Source organism: Oryctolagus cuniculus, chromosome 9, assembly GCF_051225735.1.
Source record: "Oryctolagus cuniculus isolate XC-2025 breed Fujian yellow rabbit chromosome 9, ASM5122573v1, whole genome shotgun sequence".
Taxonomy (NCBI): domain Eukaryota; kingdom Metazoa; phylum Chordata; class Mammalia; order Lagomorpha; family Leporidae; genus Oryctolagus; species Oryctolagus cuniculus.
Genome location: NC_142875.1, coordinates 109,023,560 through 109,039,482, shown reverse-complemented (window position 1 = coordinate 109,039,482; position 15,923 = coordinate 109,023,560). Strand labels below are relative to the sequence as shown.

The window sequence follows — 15,923 nt, the reverse complement described above, 5'->3', positions numbered from 1 at the left end:
TTCTCTCTTCCAGTTGCAGGGTCCCATTGTCAGGGAGACAGGGAATGAGAAACATACGTCTGTTTTCCCCTCTAGTTTGACAGGTACACGATCTACCAAAGGACTCTAGGCCAGACTTATAGCAAGCTCTCCCTGAACCTATATTGCTAGTGGCTTGGACTGCTGCAGTTTGGTTTTATATCACTCTCCAAAGATGGTGTTGAGGCTCTTGGGTGCTCAGGTCGTATGTTGTGTCTGTGTTTGTGCTGTGTGTCCACACCCTCCGCATAGAGCCACAGAGCACCTCTTCCTTTCGTTGCGTTTCCTCTGCAGTTTTATCCCTAACCATATCCTAGATTGCACTTTCTCCATTTTTTAAAACTGTCTTGCCCTAGCCTAGAGCAGTGAGCTTCCTCTGTATTCTGCCATTTGGAATCTCCTTGTTTAACTTCTACACACAAATTAATTTTTTGTGTTAATTTGAAATGCAGACAGGCATACATGGAGAAAGAAGAACACAGGGAGTTCTTCCATCTTTTGGTTCATTTCCCAAATGACTGTGAGAGTTGGGGCTTGACCATGAAGCCAGGTAATCATACAGATTTTCATGTGAGTGAGAGACCTAAGTCCTTTAACAGAGGCTATAACTGAGAGCTGAAATGGGACTTGAACCCATGTATTCCAATATTGGATGCAGATATCTCAAATGGAGGCTTGACTGCTTCCTCTGACACTCAGTCATAACCTTGTTTGAGTTCCATAGGTATATGCTATTTACTTGTGTCTTAAGAAATTGTATGGAAAATGCAGCTATCTAATGTGTATTGTTAAAATGTTATTTTCATAATTTGGTTATGTTAGTTTTCTCAGAGTCCAGAGATACTAAGAAAAAAATGGTAGACTTTAATCTTACCTCTGAAGGGTTCTTAATTTCTTACACCTTAATACCTGATGTTGCCTCTTGTATGAAATTCAAAAAGAATGGTGGAGGAAATGGGAATAGATGGGTCTGAGCAAAGATAAAGTGGGAGAGTGTGTGAGTTTTAAAGAGGAGAGGCTTAAAACACATTCATTTCCTTAGAAATAGCAATTAATTATTTAGGGTATTTTAGTGATTGCTCAGTCTCTATAAATTCCTCACATTTGTTACTTTTTGTTTTTTCCTCTACAATTATAAAAATATCAAGAAAAATATGAAACTAATTATAACAATTACAGTTCTTAGGGAATTTGCTTGCTCTAGTAGTTAAAGCACTATCTGGTATGTCCCATATGGGAGTGTTCGGGTTTGAATCTCATCTCCACTTCCTTTTCCAGCTTTCTGATAATGTATATTGTCAGAGACACAGAAATGTCTTCATTGTTTGAGCCCCTGTATCTCATGAACTAGATCTGCTTCTTCAGAGCCCCTGTGTAGAGCTTTCTCTTCCCGGTCATGTGGCATTGGGGGAATGAACCAGAAGATAGGAAGACTCCTTTGATACGTATGTGTGTGTGTGTGTATACCAAAATTAAATCGATCAATCAATCAGTTTTAAAATTACGTTTGTGTTGTAGGTTTCAATAAAGCTGGACATAAAGGAACTCTTTCAGCTAGAAGTGCCTTGTGTGGCAAAGATGCTGAACAATCAGTGAGATTCACACATGTTGTGTTCGTGGCTTTCAAACTCCAGGTTTAAAAACACTCAAAAACAGAGACAGAGAAAACCATAATTGCATGCTGATTATTTTATTGTTACTTGGAAGACAGAGTTATGACCACATTGTTCTTGTGTTCTGAGGGGGGGGAAGTCTTCTTATCTTATTCACTTTCTGAAATAGACAAGCACACAAACAGGAATGTTCATAGCGAAGACACAACTCAGCAGGAAAGTTTTGATTCCCCATTGGTTTTAGTGAAGTAGATAAAGAAAACACCATCCCTGCCTCTTCCACTTCCCCTTCCCCCTTTTCTTTCTTCATGTCTCCTTGTTCAGTCTTAATATGCACCCAGGAGATCACATCCTACAGATTGTGTTTCACAAGATGAAGAAAGTAGACTCATCCTAGTTGCTTATCTTTTAGTTGATATTAAAATGTTGAAGGATATATTTACCAAGATGGTTGCTGAAACATATGCTGCAATAAGGAAAAACTGAATGCAGCCTAAATGTCCCTTGTCAGGGTGTTAAAGAAAGCAGAATAGTCACATAATGCAGTACTATACCAGTGTTAAAGAAAAACACACAGAACATATGAACAACAGTGGGTCTGGCATGGTGATGTAGTGAGTTAAACTGCACCTGCAATACTGGTATCCCATATGAGTGCTGGTTTGACTCTCTTTTATGTACTTCCCAATGAGACCATGATAATGTAACTCGGAAAGCAGTAGAAGTTGCCTCAAGTTCTTGGGTCCCTGCCACCCATATAGGAGAGACCTGGATGAAGTTCAGGCTCCTGGCTTCAACCATTCTGGGGCCTTTAGGGAGTGAAACAGTGGTTGGAAGTCTTTCTCTCTCTCTCTCTCTCTCTCTCTCTCTCTCTCTCTCTCGCTCTGTTCTGTCTCCCTCTCTGTCTCTTTTATCAACCTGTTCCTCTACCTTTCTCATAAATATCTTTTTAAAATCAACGTCAGAAACACATTAATGAAGAGATCGGTACATCTCTGTTAACTGGAAATTTTCTTGGATCTTTATTTAAAAATTATACATAGATCTCCATATTAATTATGAGATTGTTTCTGAAGAAAGGATTCTATGTGCACATGTATGTATATATATATATATATATATATAAAGTACTTCGATGAAGATGTGCAAGGGGTTAGTAGTGAAGGCATTCTGTGAAAGGTGAGGTTGTAGGATGAGATATACTTTCATCATTAACTAGGTACGTTTCAAATCAGGTTTTTATTTACAATGAGAAGGAATTAGTTTTTCTTAGAAAATTATGAGTTTATTTGGTATGGAAAGAGTAAATAGATAAAGATAGCCAAAAGATTCTCTATTCAATGGTTCCTCCTCAGATGCCCACAGAGTGTAGGATTGGAATAGCCCAATGTCAGTAGCCAGGTCTCCCACTTGTGTGGCAGGAAGCAACTCATTATTTTCCACCTCACAGCATGTACATGAACAGGAAGCGGGAACTGGGAGCAGATCGGGGCTTGAACCAAGACACCTTGATATGGGATGCAGACATCCAAAGGAGCAGCATAAGTGTTACATGAGATGGTTGACTCTATCAGGTATTAATTTTTGAGTAAGTTAAAAAGAAATGCATATGTAGCATTCAGCAGCATAACAAAGAATCATCTAGCAGGTATCTTGAGCCTGACAGGCTGGCTGTGAAATGAGAACTAGCAAATGCAAAGGACAGAAGGGAGAACACTGCTCTACTTAACATTCCCAACTCATGAGGAAGAAGGAGATTGTGGGGCAGTTTGTACAGTGCCAGAATTATTTTGGAAGATTGGTTGGAAAGAAGGGGTCTGGGTATTTTATGAAAGGATATCTGAAAAGAAGTCCTAAGGAATATATTCTAGGACTATGGAATTTCAACATTTCCAACTGATTCTTGGCACATTCTAGGTTGAGAAGCACAGGAATTACAGAGCATCATGGAGAATTGATATGAATCATACCTGTTATTGACTGCTAATTTACTGGGATGATGGACCTTGGGAAGATCCCTGTGGGCCTCCCTGCTGGGGTCCACCTTGTTGGGGTGCTCCTTGTGGGCCTCCCTGCTGGGGTCCTCCTTGTTGGGGTGCTCCTTGTTGGCCTCCCTGCTGGGGTCCTCCTTGTTGGGGTGCTCCTTGTTGGCCTCCCTGCTGGGGTCCTCCTTGTTGGGGTGCTCCTTGTTGGCCTCCCTGCTGGGGTCCTCCTTGTTGGGGTGCTCCTTGTGGGCCTCCTCGTTGAGGTCCACCTTGTTGGGGTGCTCCTTGTGGGCCTCCTCGTTGAGCTCCACCTTGTTGGGGTGCTCCTTGTGGGCCTCCCTGCTGGGGTCCTCCTTGCTGGGGTGCTCCTTGTTGGCCTCTCTGCTGGGGTCCACTTTGTTGGGGTGCTCCTTGTGGGCCTCCCTGCTGGGGTCCTCCTTGTTGGGGTGCTCCTTGTTGGCCTCCCTGCTGGGGTCCTCCTTGTTGGGGTGCTCCTTGTGGGCCTCCTCGTTGAGGTCCACCTTGTTGGGGAGCTCCTTGTGGGCCTCCTCGTTGAGGTCCTCCTTGTTGGGGTGCTCCTTGTGGGCCTCCCTGCTGGGGTCCTCCTTGTTGGGGTGCTCCTTGTGGGCCTCCCTGCTGGGGTCCTCCTTGTTGGGGTGCTCCTTGTGGGCCTCCCTGCTGGGGTCCACCTTGTTGGGGTGCTCCTTGTTGGCCTCCCTGCTGGGGTCCTCCTTGTTGGGGTGCTCCTTGTTGGCCTCCTCGTTGAGGTCCTCCTTGTTGGGGTGCTCCTTGTGGGCCTCCCTGCTGGGGTCCTCCTTGTTGGGGTGCTCCTTGTGGGCCTCCCTGCTGGGGTCCACCTTGTTGGGGTGCTCCTTGTGGGCCTCTCTGCTGGGGTCCACCTTGTTGGGGTGCTCCTTGTGGGCCTCCCTGCTGGGGTCCTCCTTGTTGGGGTGCTCCTTGTTGGCCTCCCTGCTGGGGTCCTCCTTGTTGGGGTGCTCCTTGTTGGCCTCCCTGCTGGGGTCCTCCTTGTTGGGGTGCTCCTTGTGGGCCTCCTCGTTGAGGTCCACCTTGTTGGGGTGCTCCTTGTTGGCCTCCCTGCTGGGGTCCTCCTTGCTGGGGTGCTCCTTGTGGTCCTCCTTTTTGTGGTACACCTTATAGCAAAAAAGGGTGAGTTTAGTGACAGAAGAGTCTCTTCTATTGTTAGTCTGACCTTCACACACATTGTTTTTTTCCATGCAATTGCTCCTCAACTACGTAACTACCTCATGCACATAGCTTTTGTAGGTACTACTCATCCTAATTCATATAGTAATGGAATGCAACCTTTCATTTCTTATGTCCTAGGACAAGTGTGTTTCCTGGCTTTAGGCAAAAGGAGTGCTCTTGGAAACTTGCACTTTCACAGAGGATGTGTCCGAGGACAGAAAGAAAGTAAATGTCACCTGTGCTGCCAGTTTTGGGGCACAACTAAATCTTGCTAAATGTACTCCATGTCTGTTCTTCTGAAACTTAAGTTCAGAGTAGAGCTACTTCTTTGGACCCCAAAACACAAGCAGAGAAGAACAAAAGCGAAACACAAAAGGGTAGAGCATACAAAATCCACCAAAACGTGGAAATGTTTATCATCTTCAGGGATGCACATGTGTAGAATCAGAGAAAGCAGGGCCGGTGCTGTGGTGTAGCTGGTAAAGCTGCAACCCGCAGTGCCAGCATCCCATATAGGTGCCAGTTCAAGTTCCGGCTGCTCCACTTCTGATCCAGGTGTCTGCTATTGCCTGGGAAACCAGTAGAAGATGGCCCAAGTCCTTGGACCTTTGCACCCATGCGGGAGACCTGGAGGAAGCTTCTGGCTCCTGGCTTCGGATAGGCACAGCTCCTGCTGTTGCAGCCAACTGGAGAGTGAACCAGCAGATGGAAGACCTCTCTCTTTCTCTCTCTCTCTATCTCTGTCTCTCCTTCTCTCTCTGTGTAACTCTGACTTTTAAATAAATAAAGAAATAAATAAATAAACAAACTCATAGAGAAAGGGGCCTAAACACTGTCTTTACATTTCCCTCCCAAAAAAAATGGACGTGCAAGGAGGAAAGCTGGGAAAAATAAGAACTTTAGGGACTCTCAGTATGATGGAGGCATAAGAATCCAGATACTTCCCCTCTGTCTGTCACCTCTGAGAAGTCATTTCTGGATGGGGGAACAGAACTACTGTTGTCATCCAGGTCTGTTGTTCAAGTTGTGACCTTGCTTATCATCCTCAGAATCAAGTTCTGGGGAGGTCTGTCTGTATTTTAGGGGTTCTTACATTCATTAATGCCTACCAAGAAGTGATGATGAGAAGACACCAGACACTGACAAGTTGCTGATGAAATCAAGGGTTATAAAAATGATAGAGAATTGATTGAGCATTACCTGATATCAATGAGGGAGAGCCTCTGTAGTGGACATCTAGGACAAGAAGCAGAGGATGAAGTGAGAAGTTAATTCAGGATCTCCCAGGGCTCACAATTTTTCAGTGGGGAAAGGGGTCCTCCAGCCGCAGCCACAGCCTGAAACCCTTTAATGTCCCTCTTTAGCCCCTCTCTGGGATGTTTTTGAAAGGGAAGAGGGATTATCAGGGCTGTTTCCCTGCTGAGCACCCACCCTGAGCTCAATGTATAGAAACCCTCTTTTGTCTTCCTTTGGATACTTCAAACCTTCCTGCTGCAATTAAGTGCTCTGGGTATTTCCAGATCTTATCTTGCTATTGCTGTAACCTCTGTTTTAGTGCTTTGGTTTTATTAATATGCTTTCTCATCAGGGTAAACAGGGATAAGTTTTGGGAGCAATCCTATGGCTACTGCTCAGAGGACATTGACATATTCAGTGTGGATGGGAGAAATATGAGTAATTTGAGACCTGGTGATTCTTTTTCTGTATGGGAAGTGAGAAAAATGGATTACATGGGTCTTTATGTCTGAAATATTTCCAATGTGTGTCTCCTTCACCTGAACTGCATTCTCTCTGCAGATGCAGCCCTCATGTCCCATTTGATTACAGGAATATCTTTACTACAGTACATCTCTGTGTCTCTCTTTACCGTTGTCCTGTATATCCTTCACAGTGCAATCAGGAAGATATTTAAACACTGCAAAACTTACTTTGTCATTTCTGTGATTTAATTTTTAGTTTGTCCCAATGAGAATTTCAGTGAATACAAGGCCTTGGCATGAAAGAAAGATACAGCAGTTCTTATCACATCGTGAGAATTGTGGAGCCCCATCTTTCTTTCCATCACCCCTTCCTCCTCCTCCAATCGGCAATGTTCACCAAAGCCCAGAGGAGCATCATAGCTCCCACTTCCTGCAAATGTTTTCTTACCTTGATTTGTGCTCTGAACAGAGTTCAGGGCCAGCAGGGCCACTGAGAGCAGGATCAGCAGCATCTTGCCAGAGACTCTGGAGTTGTTCTCGAGTGTGTGCTGGGAGACTCAGAGAAGCTCCCTTTATAAGAAGGAGCAGAAGAAGGGCACCTTTGAGTTCCTCACTGTGTGCACTTCCCCTCTTGACACACTAGGCTGAGTTTGCTCACATCATGTCAACCGCATCTCTTACTTCTGTTTGGGACCAGAGCCCAGAGAATGGGGTGTGTTGGAGGATGTCAGTGTCCCATTTCTAATATGTACAATGTGTGACTTGTTCAATGATTTTGAAGGAACACTGTCCAAATTTTAAGACAAAGATGGCATTTATTCATATTTGACTTTCTTTCTGTTTTGTGAGCCTCTTTGTCGCTTTGTCTGTCTTTGCACAGTTTTTGCATGTGCGATTGCACTGGCAGTGATTCTAAAGCGATCCCCAAAAGATTCTTTTTTTTAAAAGGCTCATTGAGTTCAAAGCTCAACTTTATACTCTTCCATGATATACTAATCTCTCACATTATTGCTGACATTGGAGAAGGTTAGGAAAGGGCCAGGGCTCAGTGATTTTTGGAAAAATCATCTGTTCTTTCCCAAAAGGTATGTGGGAAACCAGAAACAGTCATCCTAAAACTTTAAGAAATCCTCTAGAAGAAACCAACTTCCCTCTACCTCTCATAAAGACAGTAAACCTAGCTAGCACTGTTCTGCTCCTCAGAACTGCCTACTGCTAATCTACTTCCTTCCAGAAGATCTTAAGGCATATTATGTTTTACCACAAAACGCCTGTGACTGGATAACCTTTTTGATTTATTCAAAAAAGAGTGCATTTATTTGGGTTGCTGAGGGAATCATACAGTGATGTATGTGGACACTTTTGTTTCAACACTCCCAAATACATTAAAAAGGATAGAATCCTTTAGGTCACTTGTGTTTTGTAACACTAGAATTCCCTGTCTAAAGCCAGATCCAGTGAATCTTACACGAGTAATATGGACCAGAGCAAACATCTGTCACATCAACTGTGCCCAAGAGTATAGTCATTGCCCATTGCAAAAGTGAACAGAAATGACCTTCATATGATCAAAAATTTATGTAAATATTATATACATAGGTACACACCATGAATGATGGTGTTTGACTACTGTGATAGCCAAAAATATAGACCATCTTCACTTTTGGCTTTAGAATCACTGCCAGTGCAATCGCACATGCAAAAACTGTGCAAAGACAGACAAAGCGACAAAGAGGCTCACAAAACAGAAAGAAAGTCAAATATGAATAAATGCCATCTTTGTCTTAAAATTTGGACAGTGTTCCTTCAAAATCATTGAACAAGTCACACATTGTACATATTAGAAATGGGACACTGACATCCTCCAACACACCCCATTCTCTGGGCTCTGGTCCCAAACAGAAGTAAGAGATGCGGTTGACATGATGTGAGCAAACTCAGCCTAGTGTGTCAAGAGGGGAAGTGCACACAGTGAGGAACTCAAAGGTGCCCTTCTTCTGCTCCTTCTTATAAAGGGAGCTTCCCTGAGTCTCCCAGCACACACTCGAGAACAACTCCAGAGTCTCTGGCAAGATGCTGCTGATCCTGCTCTCAGTGGCCCTGCTGGCCCTGAACTCTGTTCAGAGCACAAATCAAGGTAAGAAAACATTTGCAGGAAGTGGGAGCTATGATGCTCCTCTGGGCTTTGGTGAACATTGCCGATTGGAGGAGGAGGAAGGGGTGATGGAAAGAAAGATGGGGCTCCACAATTCTCACGATGTGATAAGAACTGCTGTATCTTTCTTTCATGCCAAGGCCTTGTATTCACTGAAATTCTCATTGGGACAAACTAAAAATTAAATCACAGAAATGACAAAGTAAGTTTTGCAGTGTTTAAATATCTTCCTGATTGCACTGTGAAGGATATACAGGACAACGGTAAAGAGAGACACAGAGATGTACTGTAGTAAAGATATTCCTGTAATCAAATGGGACATGAGGGCTGCATCTGCAGAGAGAATGCAGTTCAGGTGAAGGAGACACACATTGGAAATATTTCAGACATAAAGACCCATGTAATCCATTTTTCTCACTTCCCATACAGAAAAAGAATCACCAGGTCTCAAATTACTCATATTTCTCCCATCCACACTGAATATGTCAATGTCCTCTGAGCAGTAGCCATAGGATTGCTCCCAAAACTTATCCCTGTTTACCCTGATGAGAAAGCATATTAATAAAACCAAAGCACTAAAACAGAGGTTACAGCAATAGCAAGATAAGATCTGGAAATACCCAGAGCACTTAATTGCAGCAGGAAGGTTTGAAGTATCCAAAGGAAGACAAAAGAGGGTTTCTATACATTGAGCTCAGGGTGGGTGCTCAGCAGGGAAACAGCCCTGATAATCCCTCTTCCCTTTCAAAAACATCCCAGAGAGGGGCTAAAGAGGGACATTAAAGGGTTTCAGGCTGTGGCTGCGGCTGGAGGACCCCTTTCCCCACTGAAAAATTGTGAGCCCTGGGAGATCCTGAATTAACTTCTCACTTCATCCTCTGCTTCTTGTCCTAGATGTCCACTACAGAGGCTCTCCCTCATTGATATCAGGTAATGCTCAATCAATTCTCTATCATTTTTATAACCCTTGATTTCATCAGCAACTTGTCAGTGTCTGGTGTCTTCTCATCATCACTTCTTGGTAGGCATTAATGAATGTAAGAACCCCTAAAATACAGACAGACCTCCCCAGAACTTGATTCTGAGGATGATAAGCAAGGTCACAACTTGAACAACAGACCTGGATGACAACAGTAGTTCTGTTCCCCCATCCAGAAATGACTTCTCAGAGGTGACAGACAGAGGGGAAGTATCTGGATTCTTATGCCTCCATCATACTGAGAGTCCCTAAAGTTCTTATTTTTCCCAGCTTTCCTCCTTGCACGTCCATTTTTTTTGGGAGGGAAATGTAAAGACAGTGTTTAGGCCCCTTTCTCTATGAGTTTGTTTATTTATTTATTTCTTTATTTATTTAAAAGTCAGAGTTACACAGAGAGAGAAGGAGAGACAGAGATAGAGAGAGAGAGAAAGAGAGAGGTCTTCCATCTGCTGGTTCACTCTCCAGTTGGCTGCAACAGCAGGAGCTGTGCCTATCCGAAGCCAGGAGCCAGAAGCTTCCTCCAGGTCTCCCGCATGGGTGCAAAGGTCCAAGGACTTGGGCCATCTTCTACTGGTTTCCCAGGCAATAGCAGACACCTGGATCAGAAGTGGAGCAGCCGGAACTTGAACTGGCACCTATATGGGATGCTGGCACTGCGGGTTGCAGCTTTACCAGCTACACCACAGCACCGGCCCTGCTTTCTCTGATTCTACACATGTGCATCCCTGAAGATGATAAACATTTCCACGTTTTGGTGGATTTTGTATGCTCTATCCTTTTGTGTTTCGCTTTTGTTCTTCTCTGCTTGTGTTTTGGGGTCCAAAGAAGTAGCTCTACTCTGAACTTAAGTTTCAGAAGAACAGACATGGAGTACATTTAGCAAGATTTAGTTGTGCCCCAAAACTGGCAGCACAGGTGACATTTACTTTCTTTCTGTCCTCGGACACATCCTCTGTGAAAGTGCAAGTTTCCAAGAGCACTCCTTTTGCCTAAAGCCAGGAAACACACTTGTCCTAGGACATAAGAAATGAAAGGTTGCATTCCATTACTATATGAATTAGGATGAGTAGTACCTACAAAAGCTATGTGCATGAGGTAGTTACGTAGTTGAGGAGCAATTGCATGGAAAAAAACAATGTGTGTGAAGGTCAGACTAACAATAGAAGAGACTCTTCTGTCACTAAACTCACCCTTTTTTGCTATAAGGTGTACCACAAAAAGGAGGACCACAAGGAGCACCCCAGCAAGGAGGACCCCAGCAGGGAGGCCAACAAGGAGCACCCCAACAAGGTGGACCTCAACGAGGAGGCCCACAAGGAGCACCCCAACAAGGAGGACCCCAGCAGGGAGGCCAACAAGGAGCACCCCAACAAGGAGGACCCCAGCAGGGAGGCCAACAAGGAGCACCCCAACAAGGAGGACCCCAGCAGGGAGGCCCACAAGGAGCACCCCAACAAGGTGGACCCCAGCAGAGAGGCCCACAAGGAGCACCCCAACAAGGTGGACCCCAGCAGGGAGGCCCACAAGGAGCACCCCAACAAGGAGGACCCCAGCAGGGAGGCCCACAAGGAGCACCCCAACAAGGAGGACCTCAACGAGGAGGCCAACAAGGAGCACCCCAACAAGGAGGACCCCAGCAGGGAGGCCAACAAGGAGCACCCCAACAAGGTGGACCCCAGCAGGGAGGCCCACAAGGAGCACCCCAACAAGGAGGACCCCAGCAGGGAGGCCCACAAGGAGCACCCCAACAAGGAGGACCCCAGCAGGGAGGCCCACAAGGAGCACCCCAACAAGGAGGACCTCAACGAGGAGGCCCACAAGGAGCTCCCCAACAAGGTGGACCTCAACGAGGAGGCCCACAAGGAGCACCCCAACAAGGAGGACCCCAGCAGGGAGGCCAACAAGGAGCACCCCAACAAGGAGGACCCCAGCAGGGAGGCCCACAAGGAGCACCCCAACAAAGTGGACCCCAGCAGAGAGGCCAACAAGGAGCACCCCAGCAAGGAGGACCCCAGCAGGGAGGCCCACAAGGAGCACCCCAACAAGGTGGAGCTCAACGAGGAGGCCCACAAGGAGCACCCCAACAAGGTGGACCTCAACGAGGAGGCCCACAAGGAGCACCCCAACAAGGAGGACCCCAGCAGGGAGGCCAACAAGGAGCACCCCAACAAGGAGGACCCCAGCAGGGAGGCCAACAAGGAGCACCCCAACAAGGAGGACCCCAGCAGGGAGGCCAACAAGGAGCACCCCAACAAGGAGGACCCCAGCAGGGAGGCCCACAAGGAGCACCCCAACAAGGTGGACCCCAGCAGGGAGGCCCACAGGGATCTTCCCAAGGTCCATCATCCCAGTAAATTAGCAGTCAATAACAGGTATGATTCATATCAATTCTCCATGATGCTCTGTAATTCCTGTGCTTCTCAACCTAGAATGTGCCAAGAATCAGTTGGAAATGTTGAAATTCCATAGTCCTAGAATATATTCCTTAGGACTTCTTTTCAGATATCCTTTCATAAAATACCCAGACCCCTTCTTTCCAACCAATCTTCCAAAATAATTCTGGCACTGTACAAACTGCCCCACAATCTCCTTCTTCCTCATGAGTTGGGAATGTTAAGTAGAGCAGTGTTCTCCCTTCTGTCCTTTGCATTTGCTAGTTCTCATTTCACAGCCAGCCTGTCAGGCTCAAGATACCTGCTAGATGATTCTTTGTTATGCTGCTGAATGCTACATATGCATTTCTTTTTAACTTACTCAAAAATTAATACCTGATAGAGTCAACCATCTCATGTAACACTTATGCTGCTCCTTTGGATGTCTGCATCCCATATCAAGGTGTCTTGGTTCAAGCCCCGATCTGCTCCCAGTTCCCGCTTCCTGTTCATGTACATGCTGTGAGGTGGAAAATAATGAGTTGCTTCCTGCCACACAAGTGGGAGACCTGGCTACTGACATTGGGCTATTCCAATCCTACACTCTGTGGGCATCTGAGGAGGAACCATTGAATAGAGAATCTTTTGGCTATCTTTATCTATTTACTCTTTCCATACCAAATAAACTCATAATTTTCTAAGAAAAACTAATTCCTTCTCATTGTAAATAAAAACCTGATTTGAAACGTACCTAGTTAATGATGAAAGTATATCTCATCCTACAACCTCACCTTTCACAGAATGCCTTCACTACTAACCCCTTGCACATCTTCATCGAAGTACTTTATATATATATATATATATATATATATATATACATACATGTGCACATAGAATCCTTTCTTCAGAAACAATCTCATAATTAATATGGAGATCTATGTATAATTTTTAAATAAAGATCCAAGAAAATTTCCAGTTAACAGAGATGTACCGATCTCTTCATTAATGTGTTTCTGACGTTGATTTTAAAAAGATATTTATGAGAAAGGTAGAGGAACAGGTTGATAAAAGAGACAGAGAGGGAGACAGAACAGAGCGAGAGAGAGAGAGAGAGAGAGAGAGAGAGAGAGAGAAAGACTTCCAACCACTGTTTCACTCCCTAAAGGCCCCAGAATGGTTGAAGCCAGGAGCCTGAACTTCATCCAGGTCTCTCCTATATGGGTGGCAGGGACCCAAGAACTTGAGGCAACTTCTACTGCTTTCCGAGTTACATTATCATGGTCTCATTGGGAAGTACATAAAAGAGAGTCAAACCAGCACTCATATGGGATACCAGTATTGCAGGTGCAGTTTAACTCACTACATCACCATGCCAGACCCACTGTTGTTCATATGTTCTGTGTGTTTTTCTTTAACACTGGTATAGTACTGCATTATGTGACTATTCTGCTTTCTTTAACACCCTGACAAGGGACATTTAGGCTGCATTCAGTTTTTCCTTATTGCAGCATATGTTTCAGCAACCATCTTGGTAAATATATCCTTCAACATTTTAATATCAACTAAAAGATAAGCAACTAGGATGAGTCTACTTTCTTCATCTTGTGAAACACAATCTGTAGGATGTGATCTCCTGGGTGCATATTAAGACTGAACAAGGAGACATGAAGAAAGAAAAGGGGGAAGGGGAAGTGGAAGAGGCAGGGATGGTGTTTTCTTTATCTACTTCACTAAAACCAATGGGGAATCAAAACTTTCCTGCTGAGTTGTGTCTTCGCTATGAACATTCCTGTTTGTGTGCTTGTCTATTTCAGAAAGTGAATAAGATAAGAAGACTTCCCCCCCCTCAGAACACAAGAACAATGTGGTCATAACTCTGTCTTCCAAGTAACAATAAAATAATCAGCATGCAATTATGGTTTTCTCTGTCTCTGTTTTTGAGTGTTTTTAAACCTGGAGTTTGAAAGCCATGAACACAACATGTGTGAATCTCACTGATTGTTCAGCATCTTTGCCACACAAGGCACTTCTAGCTGAAAGAGTTCCTTTATGTCCAGCTTTATTGAAACCTACAACACAAACGTAATTTTAAAACTGATTGATTGATCGATTTAATTTTGGTATACACACACACACACATACGTATCAAAGGAGTCTTCCTATCTTCTGGTTCATTCCCCCAATGCCACATGACCGGGAAGAGAAAGCTCTACACAGGGGCTCTGAAGAAGCAGATCTAGTTCATGAGATACAGGGGCTCAAACAATGAAGACATTTCTGTGTCTCTGACAATATACATTATCAGAAAGCTGGAAAAGGAAGTGGAGATGAGATTCAAACCCGAACACTCCCATATGGGACGTACCAGATAGTGCTTTAACTACTAGAGCAAGCAAATTCCCTAAGAACTGTAATTGTTATAATTAGTTTCATATTTTTCTTGATATTTTTATAATTGTAGAGGAAAGAACAAAAAGTAACAAATGTGAGGAATTTATAGAGACTGAGCAATCACTAAAATACCCTAAATAATTAATTGCTATTTCTAAGGAAATGAATGTGTTTTAAGCCTCTCCTCTTTAAAACTCACACACTCTCCCACTTTATCTTTGCTCAGACCCATCTATTCCCATTTCCTCCACCATTCTTTTTGAATTTCATACAAGAGGCAACATCAGGTATTAAGGTGTAAGAAATTAAGAACCCTTCAGAGGTAAGATTAAAGTCTACCATTTTTTTCTTAGTATCTCTGGACTCTGAGAAAACTAACATAACCAAATTATGAAAATAACATTTTAACAATACACATTAGATAGCTGCATTTTCCATACAATTTCTTAAGACACAAGTAAATAGCATATACCTATGGAACTCAAACAAGGTTATGACTGAGTGTCAGAGGAAGCAGTCAAGCCTCCATTTGAGATATCTGCATCCAATATTGGAATACATGGGTTCAAGTCCCATTTCAGCTCTCAGTTATAGCCTCTGTTAAAGGACTTAGGTCTCTCACTCACATGAAAATCTGTATGATTACCTGGCTTCATGGTCAAGCCCCAACTCTCACAGTCATTTGGGAAATGAACCAAAAGATGGAAGAACTCCCTGTGTTCTTCTTTCTCCATGTATGCCTGTCTGCATTTCAAATTAACACAAAAAATTAATTTGTGTGTAGAAGTTAAACAAGGAGATTCCAAATGGCAGAATACAGAGGAAGCTCACTGCTCTAGGCTAGGGCAAGACAGTTTTAAAAAATGGAGAAAGTGCAATCTAGGATATGGTTAGGGATAAAACTGCAGAGGAAACGCAACGAAAGGAAGAGGTGCTCTGTGGCTCTATGCGGAGGGTGTGGACACACAGCACAAACACAGACACAACATACGACCTGAGCACCCAAGAGCCTCAACACCATCTTTGGAGAGTGATATAAAACCAAACTGCAGCAGTCCAAGCCACTAGCAATATAGGTTCAGGGAGAGCTTGCTATAAGTCTGGCCTAGAGTCCTTTGGTAGATCGTGTACCTGTCAAATTAGAGGGGAAAACAGACGTATGTTTCTCATTCCCTGTCTCCCTGACAATGGGACCCTGCAACTGGAAGAGAGAAGGCAGGTGCCATTTTGGACATATATAACAGCTACACCAGCTTGTGTCTAAGTGTCTAGCAACCAAATGAGAGGAGATACCTGAGTCTTGCTGGGAGGACTGATGGGGGTTGGATGCCCACTTAGGACTGTGAGGTACCCTCAGTCACCCAGCACATCACAGGCTATAGGGCTCAGACTGCCTGAGTGGAGTACCCACAGGCGGCTGGCTCTGGGCGCATGTCCACCTCCATGTGGATGAGACGAACTGATAGGGCAGAGTGGATACTTGCACCCCGGGACTTGGGGAGGC

At 44.4% G+C, this 15,923-nt stretch overlaps 2 protein-coding genes across 2 annotated transcripts; one reads left to right on the top strand and one right to left on the bottom strand.

Annotated features, from left to right (window-relative positions):
* Window positions 1-1,692: 1,692 nt before the first annotated feature.
* On the bottom strand, window positions 1,693-7,034 carry LOC103345392 (uncharacterized). Its single transcript, XM_070048351.2, has 3 exons — window positions 6,834-7,034; window positions 3,602-4,767; window positions 1,693-1,791 (listed from the first exon to the last, which is right to left on the bottom strand). Exons 1-3 carry the CDS (start codon window positions 7,032-7,034, stop codon window positions 1,785-1,787), a joined length of 1,374 nt encoding a protein of 457 aa, XP_069904452.1. The 3' UTR covers window positions 1,693-1,784.
* Window positions 7,035-8,595: 1,561 nt separating this feature from the next.
* LOC127488144 (uncharacterized) lies at window positions 8,596-13,941 on the top strand. The gene is made up of 3 exons (XM_051835967.2): window positions 8,596-8,796; window positions 10,863-12,028; window positions 13,843-13,941. Exons 1-3 carry the CDS (start codon window positions 8,596-8,598, stop codon window positions 13,847-13,849), a joined length of 1,374 nt encoding a protein of 457 aa, XP_051691927.1. The 3' UTR covers window positions 13,850-13,941.
* Window positions 13,942-15,923: the final 1,982 nt, after the last annotated feature.

Bases quoted from the DNA above. Each gene is read 5' to 3' on its own strand.
- LOC103345392 (XM_070048351.2), bottom strand. From the start codon at position 7,034: ATGCTGCTGATCCTGCTCTCAGTGGCCCTGCTGGCCCTGAACTCTGTT. The intron at 4,768-6,833 runs GTATCTTTCTTT...TTTTGCTATAAG, and splicing joins ACGATGTGATAAGAACTGCT to GTGTACCACAAAAAGGAGGA.
- LOC127488144 (XM_051835967.2), top strand. From the start codon at position 8,596: ATGCTGCTGATCCTGCTCTCAGTGGCCCTGCTGGCCCTGAACTCTGTT. The intron at 8,797-10,862 runs GTATCTTTCTTT...TTTTGCTATAAG, and splicing joins ACGATGTGATAAGAACTGCT to GTGTACCACAAAAAGGAGGA.